The following is a 16,449-nucleotide window of genomic DNA, read 5'->3' as shown; positions in this document are numbered from 1 at the left end:
GCACCGGTCAGACCGGTCCTGGCAGATCAATTCTGCAGTTTCACTCAATTCGCTTCCGATTTGCTTCACGTTTTCGCTCGCACGTTCGAGGCCCTTTTGTGTTGGTTTAGCTTTTCAATAGCTACTCCAAACTTTAGTTAGAACGCTTGAGGGCTTGGGTGATTTTGGGACATAGGCCGACGATTCGAATTTCGAAGAAATTTTGATCGGCTCCCATTCACCCCTCCTCTGGTCGCCGGCTTTGGTCCCTCAGAATCTCAGCTGGCTGGTTGAAATGACGTCAAGCTTCTGGTGTCCTCTGTGACAGGAGGGTGCCACAAAAGCTAAAAGGTAAGTTCTATAGGACAGCAATTCGCCTGGCGATGTTATACGGTGCTGAATGTTGGCCTACAAAAAGGCGATATGTCCAGCAACTGAATGTAGCAGAGATGCGAATGTTACGGTGGTTTTGCGGGCACACAAGGAGAGATAGAGTCCGGAACGAAGCTATTCGGGAAAGGGTAGGGGTGGCACCAATTGAGGAGAAACTTAACCAATATCGGTTGAGATGGTTTGGACATGTCCAACGGAGGCCTCCGGAGGCGCCGGTGTGTAGTGGGGTGCTAAAGCGTGTTGATAAGGTAAAGAGGGGTAAATGTAGACCTAAACTGACTTGGAATGAATCGGTTAAGAGAGACCTTAAAGATTGGGATGTCTCTGATGAGTTAGCTTTGGATAGGAGCGCTTGGAGACTGGCTATCAACGTGCCTGAACCTTGGCTTTTGTGTCTTTTGGGTTTCATCTCTAGCCTACCCCAACTCTCTTAGGACAAAAGGCTATGTTGTTGTTGTATTGAATAATAAAATATCACCTAAAAACTAACCGTCAGCTTTGACAGAACACTGGAATATAATCCTAAAGGGTTTGGCCCTCTCTTAAGACAGTCAGAGGGGTGCCTTCTTCCCATGGTCGATTTTTTAAAAGACTGAAAAACAGATGGGATACTTTGTTGTGTGTTCAGACATGCTTTGGTGGTCAATGCTACAAATGAAGAACACAGTAAAAATTAGAAGATACTCAAACAGTAATGCAGATGCAATATCCGAAATGTGTCAGAGAACAGGATATGATAGATTTTCCAATACATTGAGCAACATAGTGTCACCTAACAGCTAAACATCAGCTTCGACAGAACACTGGAATATAATCCTAAAGACATATTTTCTTAGGAATGAGAAAGGAGTACTCGAATTTACAGTTCTCGGAGCAAAGTTCAAAATACATGTTTATTGTTACCCTAGACATCCGTCATGAAATCGCAGAGTAAAATAAAAAATGGAATCAGGCAGCCAAAGCATGCCTATTTGCTGGTACACATAACAAATTGTGTTCAAAGAGATTCCCCAGCAATGTGTATAGCAGTAGCACCAAAGCTTATTTTGGGGGGGGGGGGGGCTTAAAGTTGTAAAAAAAAAGTCAAAGAACAAATGACTTTGGGGATATCTCTAAGGAGCTAGCTTTGGATAGGAGCGCTTGGAGACTAGCTATCAACGTGCCTGAACCATGATCTTTGTGTCTTTTGGGTTTCATCTCTAGCCTACCCCAACTCTCTTGGGACAAAAGGCTTTATTGTTGTTGTTGTTGTTGTTGCTGCTGCTGCTGCATGCTATTCCATTCTACAAAAGAATCTCGCATGCATAGTGTACTAAATGAAGTCTATCTGCAAAACTTTTTGGAGAATGAGTGTAACTTTTCGCGATGAATCTAATGACGGCAATTAATCACGTCCCTCTCTCCGCCGCGCCGCTGCGGCGAGGACGGCGACGCGAACGAGGCGAGCAACGGGAGGATGGGTCCTCTGTTGGAGAAGGAAATATTTGGGTGCCTGACTTCTTCACTGTGCGTGACCCAAACCTTGGAATGTGTAGCTGGTTTGGGTCTCCGTTGTTGGAGACCGTCTGAGCGAGTAGCCCCGGGTGTTCGGGTAATTGGAGTAATTCGGGTCTGGTAATTCGGCTAATGAAAAATTCGAGTATCTAAAAATACTATCCGAAATTGATCCAAAAAAAGCAATATCCAAAATTTCGGGTACCCGAAATTTCAGGTTCGGGTTTAGGTTTTCCCGAAATATCCGATCAATTGCCAAATCATTGTTCCGTTAGGCAACAAGTAAAAAAGGGATGCAATACAAAAGTAAGATCAACATATCGTTATTATTGCACAAATCAAACAAACAAGCAATCAATAAATAAAACAATTAAATTTCTTTGAGTTGTTGGGGGTCAAGTGAGTGGATTATGCCATAATCTATTGGGTTTTAAAAGAGTTCGGGTAATTCGGTAATTCAGGTACCGAGAGTCAAAACCCGAATTACCCGAATTAAATTCGAGTTTCTCAACTTCCTACCCGAGATAGTGATCGGATAATTCGGATTCGGGTAATTCGGGTCCGGAGTTCGAGTTCGGGAAATTGTACCCACCCCTATGAGCGAGGGCGGGTTCCAAACTCACAATGTATAAGATCATCTCCAACAAATTACTCATATCTTATATCTAAAAAATATTTTTTTTTATTATCAATAACTATTGTTGTGTTTTAGATAATAGTTGCTGCAGAAGACAACCAAAATGCAATCACCAAGAATAAGATAGAGAAAAGAAAGGGAGGTATGTTTTGGTGATTACCAAAAATTTATAGGTAATGAAAATTGGATTGGTAATCTACTAAAATACCCCTATCACCAAAACATTAATATTAAGAAAAAAAATGAGTAATCTGTTGGAGATGCTTTATAGCACTCACTTGCCTAACAGACCCTAGCACGCGACCCCCGCATGTATGGTCCACGCGTCGACGGCAGTTCTACCAAGCACGCCTGCCACGCGGGCCCCATGTTTGTAGGCCCACATGTCAGTCAAGCTACTTCTGCACGTTCTTTTATTTTAGATCCACGCATCAACCACATTGCTTACAAGAATGGTCTTGCTTTGTCTATTCTCCAAGAGTCTGATGGATTGAATCATGCAAATTACTAAAAAAGAAAGATGTTGCCCACAAGCAAATTATTGGTAGGCCACTCTACTAAATTTGAAGGGGTCACCCCGCTGTTTCCCAAAAAAAAAAAAGGGGGGGGGGGGGGGGTCACCCCGCACAATTTGGTGTTGCTTATCCTTGGATGTAGTCATATATAGAACAGAAACTATTTCGGCGAGCAAACCTTGAATAGAGTGTTCACTCAGTCGATATGCATTACTATTACAGGGCTATCTGAACAAGGAATGGTGTTCAATAAGTACCTTTGACAGCTATCTAGTAAAATATATATTCTAGAATCAAACGATTTTATGTGATTATGAAAGTACTTTTCAAAATATCCACAATTATAAATCTCATGTTGCCAAGAGTAAATATTTTTTTCTCGAACGTGCAGGAGAGCTGCGCATCAATATATTAAGATAAGCCAAAAGTAAATATTAACATTTATTGATAGTCAATTTTTAAAAAGCTTGGCGAAAAAGCTTGTCCAAAACGTCAAACATTTGTGACTGGAACCATAAGGATTACGGAGTAGTTTTGAGTACATTCTTTTTCTTTAGATGTACTCCTATAAAGTATGCAGCTTGACAGAAGTCACAAATTTCACTGGTTTGCTATCCTTCTGTAGTTCCTGCCTCGTAACTGCCTGCTCGATTGGTTTGGTCTGTGAACATGCAGTTTCCTTTGACCAACTTTTTGGTGATTGCAATTGCAAGGTCACAGGATCAAGTACCACTTCTCCCCTTCATTCCATTGTATTCAAGTGCAGCGTGATTGAATGCTACAACATTCAGAAAGTAGACTTGAAGAAAAAGATGGGTAACAGAAAATACAAGATCTGCAGAATATTACAGCTGATACTCCTTATGCTTTCATGCAGTGGACAGCTCCAAAATAAACCTGCATTTTCAACAGGAAAAGGCAGCAATAGTTCATAAGCAATGTTACCAAGAACAAAGAGAATGCGAGTATATTCTGTAAACTTCTAACCTTAATCTAGCAAAGTTGGCAACCATCCTGGAATATGCTTTTACACCATATATGCTTGTAATTATTATTCCCTCCATCCTAAATTATTAGTGGTTTTTGGCTTTTCTAGGTGCATAGTTTTTGTTATGCATCTAGACATATGTTATGTCTAGGTGCATAGTAAAATCCATGTATTGCGAAAAGCCAAAACGACTAATAATTTGGGACGGAGAGAGTAGATTACATGTCAAATAATATGTGGTGCCATGGTGGTGTCTGCAAGTCCAGCATGAAACTGCAGAATTCTAGAGGCGTTCAGTCATACCTCTTGGGGGCTAGTTCTGAATTCTGATGTCATTTCTTAGGTCTTAGCCATAACTCAAGAATGACATACTGAGCCACAGACTTAACGAATGATTCATACTTACAAATTCAATAATACAGCAAGCATAAAAATGTCAGCTAGCCAATTTGAATCAGCTCAGATCGATCCTGTACTATTGACAGTTTTCTTTTCGATGTGCAACTTGGAGTAAGAAAAATATCTGCAAGATAGATTAGTGTCTAGTTGTTATGTCCAAACCTGTGGCAAATAGCCCGGACTATGTCACAGAAAAACAGCAATCCATTTAGACAGGAATCCTACAAGCCTAGAGTCTTCCGTTGTACTAGGAATGGTACATGATAACAGCTGATCAGTACAACTTTTAGCAGAGTTCTGCTCTCGATGATCACAACTCATTCCAGTGTCACAGAGGAAATGCACAGTAAGCAATGAAATGTTCGTACATTGTGAAAGAGCCTCTAGCCTAGTGGTTAGAGCATCTGAGTAGTCAGGCCCGTGTTTGAATCCTCGTGGGTGCAAAGAATTCACAGAGCTGGTTTTTTTTTTAAAAAAAATCCCCTTGCCGGCAACGTCAGGGTTTTCAATGCCGGAAGGAGGTTGCTTCTTCTTAACAAAGAGCCAAGGGGCGGTCTTAACCCCACTGATCCTAGTTTCTTTTTTCAAGTATTCCTATTGTATAATTGGGAGGGAGATATGTCAGCTATATTCGAGACCATAACTATTATCCGGAAAGAATCAGTGTTATTTGGAGGTGGAAAATCGTGCTTGTGCTAGTTACAAACTGTAAACATCTATGCCACATGTTTGCTATTTTGTGTGTTGTTTAATCCTAGGCCTGGCCTGGTTGATACCATCATGCACAACAGTTGGTTGTGCACATGAATTTCCTTTTCTCCAAAACGTAGGTGATTGGAAGGGCATAAGACCAAAGACAATGTGCACCAATTCATTTCTTTAGTGCAGGTATACAAAATAGAGAAACGGGCAAAAACACAGAAAAAAGGGAGGAATGGAGTGGTAAAACAGAGGATTAATAAAAGGAAAAAAAAGAAAGCAATGCAAAGAGCCTGGAATGCAGTAATCCCATGATATTGGAAACATAAAATATAGTAATAATAAAAGGACATCAGTGGCAATGATTAATCAACTAACAAATATAAGTATGATTACTGTGGTATTTTTTTTCCTCCGATATACCTCTTATATGTGGGAGATAGGGTCCATGAACTTGGTCAGTCCATTTCATCACATTCTTAAGTCTTAACTTTCTATTCTCTCCTATCCTTCTCATCCCCATCTGGACATTCTTGTTGCTCTAACATCTCTAGCATTGCACCTTCAGCTCTGCCTCTATCAAATCTCAGGGAGCAAGCAGCAAAACACATCAAGAAGGTTCTGATTGAGAAAGGGTAAGCGGCTGCACGTCGTTGGGGCGCGGAACGAGGCCCTGTTGAAGTTGGCGGTGGTGAGGCACTCTTCCCAGAGATGGTGAATGATATTTCTGGCAGCTTCAGCTTTGAGTCAAACTAGGCATGCCGTTGAAGCGGATGGTTTTGCCTCATGCTTTACCTGAAGGAGAGAAAACAAGGGATAAGAGTAGATTTTTATTTTCCTGTGAAATCGTGAGGAGATGACAGTAAACCACAGGAATGGAACCCCTGTTTCCTTCATTCCAAACAAGCAAAATGCTGTCTTTCCTTTGGATTGGGGATTCCTGTACTTTTCCTCCAAAAATACTTTACTCTAAACAAGGCCTTATATATATTCAATGTGCAGTGCAGTAAATAGAGTGATCGAATTCTAAAATAATTAGAAAGTGAACTTGGAAAAACAGTTTCAAATCCATTAGAGTGGCTAGTTTTTATGCTGGTTTGCCAAAACCTAACGCAACCCTCCTCCTTTACCCGGGCTTGGGACCGGCTATGCTGAGACGACTCGGGAGGATAGAGTCTTCCAGTCAGCATAGGCGGAGTTAACTTGGAAAAACAGTAGCAGAAGAAATAGATATACTACCAGAGATGTCAAGTTCTGTGCAGGACCACTGAAACTTTCATGTTTCCAGGTAGAAAAAGTTGCAAAACAGATCTGCAATTCCAACAGGACAAAGTCAGCAATAGTACAGGAATCAGGACTATGGGTAACAAGAATGAACAGAATTTGAGTATATCTGCAATAATTCTAACTAAACAGCGATGTGAGTTAACCCAATGTGAAGTCTTTCGCATCAGATGCTTGCAAACATCATCTGTGAAATTATAACAACTCTCCCCAGTCCCCAATCAAATGAGAGCACCAAAATGATAGTAAATGCAAGTCCTCCATGAAACTGCTTAATTCAGAGTGTGGAATATCAGCGGTAACTCGGCTAAACCTTCATCTGATGTAGCCATAATTTGATAATGATATGCCAATTCAGAAAATTAAGAATGATGTGTATGATAAGTATTCCACAGTGCAAGCAAGAAGGGTCAGGCTATTTCCATAAATATTCCACATTCTAATATGTGTTATTCAATGAGCTAGTGATCTTTTTTCTCAAAGCATATGATCATCTTACTTCCAGGTCCAAACCTCTGGACACAAATAGACCCACATATAGAAATTATACAAGGCAACAAAGAAGAATCTTTTGTAGCACTAGGATCTGATCAGTAGAATCCAAAAAAAGAACAAGCAGTTTTCTGCTCTATCTCAATGATGTCATATCTTTTTTTTTTTTAAAACGGCTCAATGATGTCATATCATTCTCAAAGTGACTGAATATAGAGAATTTAAGCAATGGATGGCATGGAAGCTGTAGTTTGCATGAAGCTACAACTGTTTCATACAAGAGGAAGGTGTAGTTTGCATGAAGCTGCAACTGTTTCTTACAAGAGTGACTAATCAAAATACAGAAAATAAAGGACATGAAACTCAGAACAAAAGGATGACAGGAAAGACAACATACCGAAAGCAGTGCCACAATTATAAACTCCATTAGAATTACCATTCCTTTATTCCTATAGGAATATTTAACCATATTGGTTTTCTGGATCGTGGCATAGCAAAATGCAGCTTCTGCTACCATAGTTTCCAATAGACAGTCATAAAGTTGAACCCCTAGAGAGAATATTTCATACAAATGCTTGGTCAGTCTCCTCTCGTACGATGTCAGCACAAAGATTTACTCAGATAACAAGTCCGGTGAAGTCAAAATCCTCCTCTGTGGGAACTCCCATGTGCAATTGAAGGCACCCAGTAATTTCACATATGACCTCCCACTCTGGATGAGCCTTGTCCCCAGAAACAAACTCCGAGACACTGGTCCCAATCTCAACAAGACTGCATCCAGCCTCTTTTTTACCCCCAAGCTTATGTACCTCATCTTTCATGTTCAACGAATCATGCCACATCTTCTTTGCAGCATATAGATTTCTCATGATTATGTAGTTCCCAATGTTCCTTGGTTCCACCTCAACCGCTCTCTTCATAACACTCTCTGCCATATCTACAGCACCATGGCATGCACAAGCAAAGAGAAGTGAGCTTAAAACTATGCCATTGGGTCCAGAGGGCATTTTTCCGATCAACTCCATGGCTTCACTCAAATACCCACAGCGTCCTAGAAGGTCCACCATGCATCCATAATGCTCTACCTTTTTGCTGATCCCTAGCACCTCCATTTCCTGAAACCACCGCTTACCTTCGTCCACAAGCCCCCCATGGCTACAAGCTGACAGAACTCCAATCATGGTCACACTATTAGGGGAAATCCCATTTCTTCGCATTTCCTCAAACAAACCAAGAGCCTCTCGGGGGTAGCCATTCACTGCAAGACCATTTATTATAGCATTCCAACATGTAACTTCCTTAGGGTTCAATTGATTAAACACTTGCCTAGCTTCGTCTGCATTTCCACATTTCGAATACATGTCGATTAGAGCTGTGGCAACATTAGCCCTCCAATCCAATCCCTTTCTCCTAGCAAACTCGTGTGCCCATCGTCCAAGGTCCATAGTACCAGTATCAGTGATTGCAGGGATAACACTTATAAGTGTCACTTCATTTGGCTCAAATGGACATGATTGAGACTGCAATTCTCTAAAAAGATTCAGTGCCTTCCCAGACTCCCGGTTCCGGCAGTAGCCCCTGATCATCACATTCCAAGAGTGCAAATTCCGCCTTCGTGGCATCGCATCAAACAACTCCCTAGCGGCCTCCATATTCCCAGCCATGCAATAACCATGCATCAAGCAAGTCCGAGAAACAACATTCCTCTCCGGCATTGCGTCAAAAACCTTCTGTGCCGAGGGGACGTCACCGACCTTCACAAACCCATCAATCATGGCATTGTAAGCCGGGGTATCCTTTTCCGGCATCAACGAGAAGATCTCTTCCGCCGACCTCATATCTCCACTCCTGGCGTACCCGACCATGATGGCCGTCCAGGAAGGCAGCGTCCGGCGTGTCATTGCATCGAACACAACGCGCGCAGAGGCCAGGTCGCCGGCCTTGGAGTAGAAGTCAACGAGAGCCGTCGAGGCGTAGACGCAGGAGGAGAAACCGAACTTGATGACCCCGGCGTGGAGCATCTGGCCCTCTATCGAGCTCCTGCGCCCCAAGGCCCCTGCGGCTTCGGCGGCGGCCTCCTTGAGGAGCAAAGGGAAGGTATAATCGTCCGGTGCGAGTGGCGAGATGGGCCGGCGGTTCAGGCCGGAGGACGCGACGGCGAAGGTGCGGCGTCCGCGGCAGAGCAATGCGGTGGAGATGTAGCTGCGCTTGGAGGGAAGCATCATGCGCGGCGCGCTCGTGTTCGGCGACGGCGCGCCGGTGGCGCAGAGGAAGTGAGGAAAGAAGAAAGATGTGGACCGGCTCCGGTGACCGTTCGTACGAAAAGTTATGGGCCGAAGAGGACTGAGTTGTTGGGTCCGCCCCCTCTGGGACAGGTTCAGCCCAATCGGCTACTTCACCGCCGCTGGGCCAGAAGAGGTCCATTAAAAAATCTATTTTGTGGGAATCAAAACACCAAAAGAAATCTTGCGTGCGATAAAAAATAGTGATTTTTCTTTTGCGGGTAGATAAAGAGTCTGCCCGCTTCAGCTGACCGGCTGCGCTAGAATAAGCACAACCGAGCATACTCAAAAAAGTGATTTCTATCGCGCTTTTCAATTTTTCATGTTTCCATTTTGAAGATTTCATTGGTGCTTACTGCTTACTGCTTTCGAGTTCTCGAGTCGTAAGTACCACCATTTTCTATCACCGCTGGATCACACAAACACCAAAACAAATCTTGCGTCCTTACTGCTTGGTCTCCTTGCATTGTGGGAATCCATTATTAGAAAATGGTGGTACTTACTATCTGAAGTTTGAAGAATTCAGCTTGTCTAGTAACAAAGTATCTTATCAGAAATATGGTAATCATTAATTAAAAAATAAAAAATACTCATTCCGCTCCAAATTTAAATCATTTAATTTTTTGGAGAGTCAAAACAATTTAAGGGTGTGTTGGCAGAACTCCGAGAGCTGATTATCTGCTGAATCTAGCGGGAGCTCTGCAAAATAATTTTCCAGAGAGAAGTGATTCTCTACTTAGGCCCCGTTTGGGAGGGCTTCTGGAGCGGCTTCACGAGCGGCTCCAGGTGAAGCCCTCCCAAACGTTTGTTTTGTAACCGGCTTCACGTGTGAAGCCATCGGCGGCTTACACAGGCAAGGTGAAGTCATGAAATCGTGGCTTCACGCGGCTTACACATCAATCTAACAAGTGAAGCTGTTTTGCCAAATATTTTCTAAAACGGCTCCAATTCCACCAGAGAAGCCTCTCCATCTGAGGAGCCGGAGCCGGAGCCGGAGCCGGAGCTGTTTTTGGAAGAGCCGGAGCCCTGCCAAACAGGCCCTTATTCTGTGAAGTAATTTTGTGAAATGAACTAGGAAGGTAGGAGCTGAAAAAAGTAGCTTCTCCTGATTTTGCGAAGTGATTCTCCATCCTAGAGTTTATGCTAAAGAATAAAAAAGAATCATTTTTAGCCACAGAATCACTTCTCTGGGAGAATCTGTTTCCATAGAGAATTCAAATTAGATAGAGCTCTACTAAACATGCCCTAAGTTTGATAAAGTTTATACAATAAACAAATAACATTTATAAATCAAACAAGTATCATTAGATTTTTTATTAAATATAGTTTCTAGTATATCTATTCGGTGCTATAAATTTTTGTAACTTTTTATATAATTTTGATCAAATATAAAAATAGTTTGACTTTTCGAGAGTTGAAATGACTTGCCACATTTGGGGGAGGAGAAAAATAGACTAGCAGCACCTAGAATAATCACGTGACTCGAGATGACCAGTCGCCAGGCACTCGTCGACGAACTGGAAACATCATACTTTTTGCATTTTAATTCATTTTACAAAATAGTTTTATATTTAGATCTTTAGAGATACGATTTGCGTTGTTAACATTATGATTCATGACGCTGAAGTAACATATCTCTCCGTACCATATAGGTCATAACGTCAAGATATCCCGTCTTTTTTTGCTTTTTAGCCCTTTTTTAAAAGATTTACACATTCAGGTCTTTTTTAAAATGATTTGCATTTTTGAACTTGGGGATCGGCGCCACGGGTCGTGGTGCCGATGTAACACGTCTCGGCGCCACAGGTCGTCGCGCCGAGGTCTGGGCTGCCCTCCAGCGCGGCAGCCACGCTAGCATGGTGTGGCAGGCACCTCGGCGCCACAAATCTTGGTGCCGACCCTTTATATAGTAACTAGCGTCGAGATCTCGCCCGCCCTCTCCCTCTCCCCGTCTCGCCGCCCTCCCGCCCGCTGCTGCGCCGCCGATCGTGTCCGCCGCCGCCGACCCCGTCCGCGCTGCCGACCCCGTCCGCCCGCTGTGCCGCTGCCGCCGCCGATCCCGTCTCCTGCTCCTGTGCACGTCCGGCGGCGGCGGTCGGCCCGGCCACCGGCGCGGGGCGGGGCCGCGGCGCTCGGCCCTGTGGCCGGGTCGTGGGGCTGACGCGGCGCTAGGGGCGGCTCGGGGGCAATCCGGCGGCTGCCGCGGCGCCCTGCATGGTCAGGCCTCTGTCGTCACCCCTCCCGGCGCCGCCCCCAAACGGCTAGGTAAATTTTTTTTACTCAATTTCGATTAGGTAGGATCTGTTAGACAATGTTAGTTAGGAAATTAAGGTAGGTAGATAGCAATGTACTTAGCAATTTATAAAATTTAGTTCCTGCAACATAGTTAGCAATATAGAAATTTTACTTAGTGCAATATAAGTAGCAATTTAGAATATTTAGTTATTGCAATATAGTTAGCAAATGTAGTTATTGCATTATAGTTTGCAATGTAGTTCTGTATAGTTTGCAATATAGATAGTGCAATATAGTTAGCAATAGAATTAGCAAGTTAGCAATATAGCTATGAAATTAGGAAATGTAGTTAACATTGTATTTATCTCTTTTTTGGATAACGTCCGGTAATAACTTTTACGTTGTGTGTATACTAACTAGATGGAGAATGTAGTCACCTTATACCATGGAGGAAGTGTGAAGCTAGATCGGTTTAGCAATGTCGATTTTTATTGGAATGCAAATGGTCTCTTTGATATTCGATTCACGACCGACGTTTAGTGAGTTGACTGCAAGGGTTCGAGATGAGCTTGAATGGAATTCACATGAAGAAGCAGTCCCGATTGAAGGGGTTCTTCAGCATGGTAAAATGGGTCAAGTTTACTATAGGCAGTTGCTCAGAATTGCGTCAGAGGTTCAATGGGAGAAGTTCGTCAAGACGGTTAAGAACAATGAAATTCCAGGATTGGATGTGGTTGTTCGCAAGTTGAAAACCGATCCACGGCCTCTTGTTTGCTCTCCCCCTCGTAATTGGAGTTCACCGTGCCGTGAGGTATCCCCAGCACAAGACATTCCAGCACCTCATGACCCTCCACCAATCGGCGACCATGCAACACATATGCAAGATACGGTTGTGGTCCCGGATGCAGAATCTGCCCCCAATGGGGTTGACAAGGGTCCTCAAGATGTTGTTACAGCACCTATGGAGATTCCTTTGAGCCAGAACCATCCAAAGTGTCGTAGTAGCATGTTTCATTATTTTCACCATTATTGATTCCAATGCATTTTTCCAATGCCATTGTTAATTGTGGTTCAACTGCAGGAGAGAATGCCGAAAATGGTGGTGTTTGTCATGTGCCTCCCTCCTCCAATACCGGCCGGGCATCGAATAGTGTCAATGTTCAGAGAGGATGATGAGGAGACGTACGAGACGGCAAGAGCCATTGATTCAGATGATGACAGGCTTGTACCACCATTGAGTGAAGAAGATATTGAGCTAACGAGACACTTCTGTCCGAATCGTGATCCAGTAGTTCCTGAATTTAGTGATCTCAGAGATTGTGATGGTGCTTATGCTGAAGGTAGAGATGATGAGCTTTTGGAGGCTCCTGATGTCGAGGACAACATGGAAGTTCGTAAGGGTCTTGTTTTTAAGGACTTGACTACATTAAAAAGGTGGTTGCAAGAGTATGCTGTGAAATGTAAGAGGCCGTTCAAGGTTACTCACTCATATGTTGAGCGGCGGTACACAGTTGTTTGCAAGAAGAATGATTGCAATTGGAGGGTATGTGCTCGGAAACAAAAGGCCACCGGAAAGTTCAAGATCACCAAAGTGGTAGGGGAACACACATGTTCAGAGAAAGAACTGCATACGAGGCATCTACAGTTGACCTCTACCCTTATAGCTAGCAGGCTGATAGCAATACTGAAGAGTCAACCCAATTTGAAGATTAAGTCGATTATAAACATCACTGAGCAGATATTTAACTACAAAATAAAGTATGGCAAAGCATGGCGGGCAAAACAAAGGGCTTGGAAGATTATATATGGTAGCTGGGAGGAGGCGTATGAGAAGTTGCCTTCACTTTTCAATGCAATAAAAGCAGCTAATCCAGGTATGCATTATGAGTACATTCCAAAACAGAATGAATGGCGGGAGGACGTGAGGCAGATATTCTTCCGGGCATTCTGGTGCTTCCCGCAGTCTATTGAGTCTTTCAGGCATTGTCGGCCTGTGTTCTCTATTGATGGCACTTTCCTGTTGGGCAAGTACATGGGCACACTCTTGGTAGCCATTTCTTGAGACGCGGACAATGCATTGGTTCCTCTAGCATTTGCCTTGGTTGAGAAGGAGAACAAAGACAGCTGGGGGTGGTTCTTGTGTCTTGTACGGGTACATGTTGTAGGCCCTGGTAGGGAGGTTTGTGTCATTTCCGATAGGCACCAGGGTATACTCAGTGCGGTACAGGAACAGATCCCGGGGTATGCACCCTTGCATGATCGTTGGTGCACTCGGCATCTTGCAAAGAATTTATTTAAGAAAGATAATGACAAGGACAATTTCGCTCTCTTCGAGGATCTTTGCTGCCAGAATCAGGTGCAGTTTTTTGAGGAGAAGCTGCAGAAATTGAAAACGACAACGAATGGTCAAGGTAGGCAATGGCTTAGAGGATTGTTGAGAGAGACTGAGGATTGGTGCAGAGCATATGATGATGGTGGCTGGAGGTGGGAGTCCCAAACTAGCAACATGGCAGAGTCTTTTAACAGTGTTCTCAAGGGAATCCGGGGCATGCCTGTGACTGGTTTTGTTGCATTCACATTTTCAAGGTTGGTGGAATGGTACAACAAAAGTCACGCGCAGGGGTTAGCATTACAGAGAAGCAACCAGATGTGGGCACCTAAGCCTATTGAACATCTTGATAAGGCAAAGGAGAAGGCTCGCACACATGATGTGGAATGTTTCGATCATGACACAGGAAAATATGAGGTCACCGTTTGGGGTGGCACAACTGAGGATGGTGCCTCGCGTCCCTCAAGGTGTTACGTTGTTGTACTGGTTGATTTCTCATGCACGTGTGGGAAAACAAAGCAGTATCACTCTCCATGTTCCCATTACATTGCGGCTGCTCGACACCGCGGCTATGATTTTGAGAGCAGGTTACCGTTGGAGTTAAGTGTGGACGCCCTTGTGCGAACGTGGTCCCCCCCACTTTGAGCCATACCTAGATGAAGGACAGTGGCCACCATACACGGGTCGGAAATACATTGCTGACCCAGGTTGCCGGTGGAACAAGCTTGGATCTATAAAGAGATCGAGGTACAACATGGCAATGGACCAGATTTCAAGACGAACCAGACGCGGTAGAGCAAGACCCTTTGTTAGTGAACTAGAGGAAAACAACTGTGGGAGATGCGGCAGAGTAGGACACAATTCGCGCAGATGCAGTTGGCCACTTAGCCAGGTACTACTATTAGGGGGTTAACTTAATTTGTCGTAGTACATTTCAATTAGATTCATTTTTTTGCATTGCTTTACATAATTGATTCTTACCATTTCAACTAGGTTGCCTTTTATTGCTTTTATTGAATTCATTTATTACATGTTCATAATAATTGCTATGTTTACATGCTTCATTTATTTGTTGTCCATGTATGTCCGGATTTCATAAACTCACATTTATGGTTTACTTTTTGCAGGATGGAGCCACCGCACCTTCTAGATCCTTATTACGAGCAGAACCACCGAGGGCGACGTACTGCAGAGGGGGAGGTAATTGTTTCTTAATTTTTGTCCTTTTCATTCACACTATCGATTCAAAAGTATTCAAACCAAAAATTCTTTGTAGGAACTGGCCCCCCAGCATCTTCAAACACATGACGGATTGGAGGACATGCGTACGATGAGAGGTACACTCCTCTACTACGGAGGGCAGGCCTCGACGTCGTATCATACTAGGTTCGCCGCGGGTTGCCTCACTTCAACCCCGCGGCTATCACTGCTTTGGTTGACAGGTATAGTTATTATCTTGTTATCTTGTTGTCCTTGGACGTTCGTTCGTAATAAATGTGGCAGAACCACCTGAATTATCCCGGCTCAAGTGCGCATGCCGTCACCATAAAGGCAACACCGGCTCAAACGCACTTCAAACGGAACAATTCTTGGTCTGTCGGGTAACGTCCCGATACAACCACCGGTTGTTGGATCGAACAAGCATACCCTGCACGAAGGCGAGTCCAGAGATATTACAACCACAATTTTACAACACAGGTAAAGTAGTGATTACAACATATTTTGAAGTACTTATTACAGATCCAAACTTTGTAAAACAGTTATACAAACCACAACTGTAAGTTCAGAGTTTGAAAAGCAGCGGAAAAAGAACACGATGGCTACAACACGTCGCATAAGTATACCAGGCTAGCCCAAGCATGGTATCACTCGTCAGGGTCATTGCCGGCCGAAGACGTATCCCACTCTACGGACCAGCCAGGAGGCAAAGAGCAAGGCCAAGATAAACTAGCGATCTGATCCTCAAGACTCATACCTGAAAAAGGGTTTCAACAGCAAGGCTGAGTATTCTAATACTCAGCAAGGCTTAACCGTCAACGGGTATACATAGCCCACATATCTAGACTATGCAGGGTTCTGTGAGGCTCTGGTTTTCCTTTTACTGAAAAGCAATAAAGAGTAGGTCCTTACTTTCAAATTTTAGCTTCCAAGATTCTAGTTGATTAACCATTCTATGTAAGCAACTACTATTCAACCATGGTAGAACTTTAAGCAAACACCAAGATTGATCATAATAAAGTTGCTCTTGTTACTCTGTGTGGCAAAGAGATCAAGCAGTCCCAAACTGTGGGAAGCAGACGATTCGAATCAAATTTGTTAACCTGGCCAGACAGACCTAACACACACGTTTGGAACACCGTCGGGTCGTTTCCAAACAACTGTTTACCTTTCTTTCCGACTTGTGGATAGGGTCACTCTCCTCGACTACAGGGCTCCAAGGTCCAACCTTGTCCCTCGAAGTCGCAGTGTTGCGCAACATAAAAATAAAACCTATCCCTAAGAGAGAGTGAAAGGTATATCCACTCCCCAGTCCAATCGGCTACTAGGCTTACCGCGTACCATATTTACGGCATGTGGCTAGTATGTTCAAAAACTTAACCAGCACCACCACACACCGCGACCTTAGCAAGTTCATCAACACAGACGGGGTCTCATACAAGGTCATGATATCGAACACGACCCCGTCCGTCGTCTTTATATTGATAGCAGGAAGTAAACAAACA

At 43.7% G+C, this 16,449-nt stretch overlaps 1 protein-coding gene across 1 annotated transcript; it reads right to left on the bottom strand.

Annotated features, from left to right (window-relative positions):
- Positions 1-5,403: 5,403 nt before the first annotated feature.
- LOC120688169 (pentatricopeptide repeat-containing protein At2g44880-like) lies at positions 5,404-9,169 on the bottom strand. The gene is made up of 3 exons (XM_039970343.1): positions 7,278-9,169; positions 6,344-6,415; positions 5,404-5,899 (listed from the first exon to the last, which is right to left on the bottom strand). Exon 1 carries the CDS (start codon positions 9,103-9,105, stop codon positions 7,498-7,500), a length of 1,608 nt encoding a protein of 535 aa, XP_039826277.1. The 5' UTR covers positions 9,106-9,169; the 3' UTR covers positions 5,404-5,899; positions 6,344-6,415; positions 7,278-7,497.
- Between the last annotated feature and the right edge of the window lie 7,280 nt (positions 9,170-16,449).

Source organism: Panicum virgatum, chromosome 9N, assembly GCF_016808335.1.
Source record: "Panicum virgatum strain AP13 chromosome 9N, P.virgatum_v5, whole genome shotgun sequence".
Classification (NCBI taxonomy): domain Eukaryota; kingdom Viridiplantae; phylum Streptophyta; class Magnoliopsida; order Poales; family Poaceae; genus Panicum; species Panicum virgatum.
The sequence above is the reverse complement of the archived record's forward strand: the minus strand, read 5'-3'. Positions and strand labels throughout refer to the sequence as shown.

What these genes read in the sequence shown, in the direction of transcription:
- LOC120688169 (XM_039970343.1), bottom strand. Translation starts at nt 9,105, where the DNA reads ATGATGCTTCCCTCCAAGCGCAGCTACATCTCCACCGCATTGCTCTGC.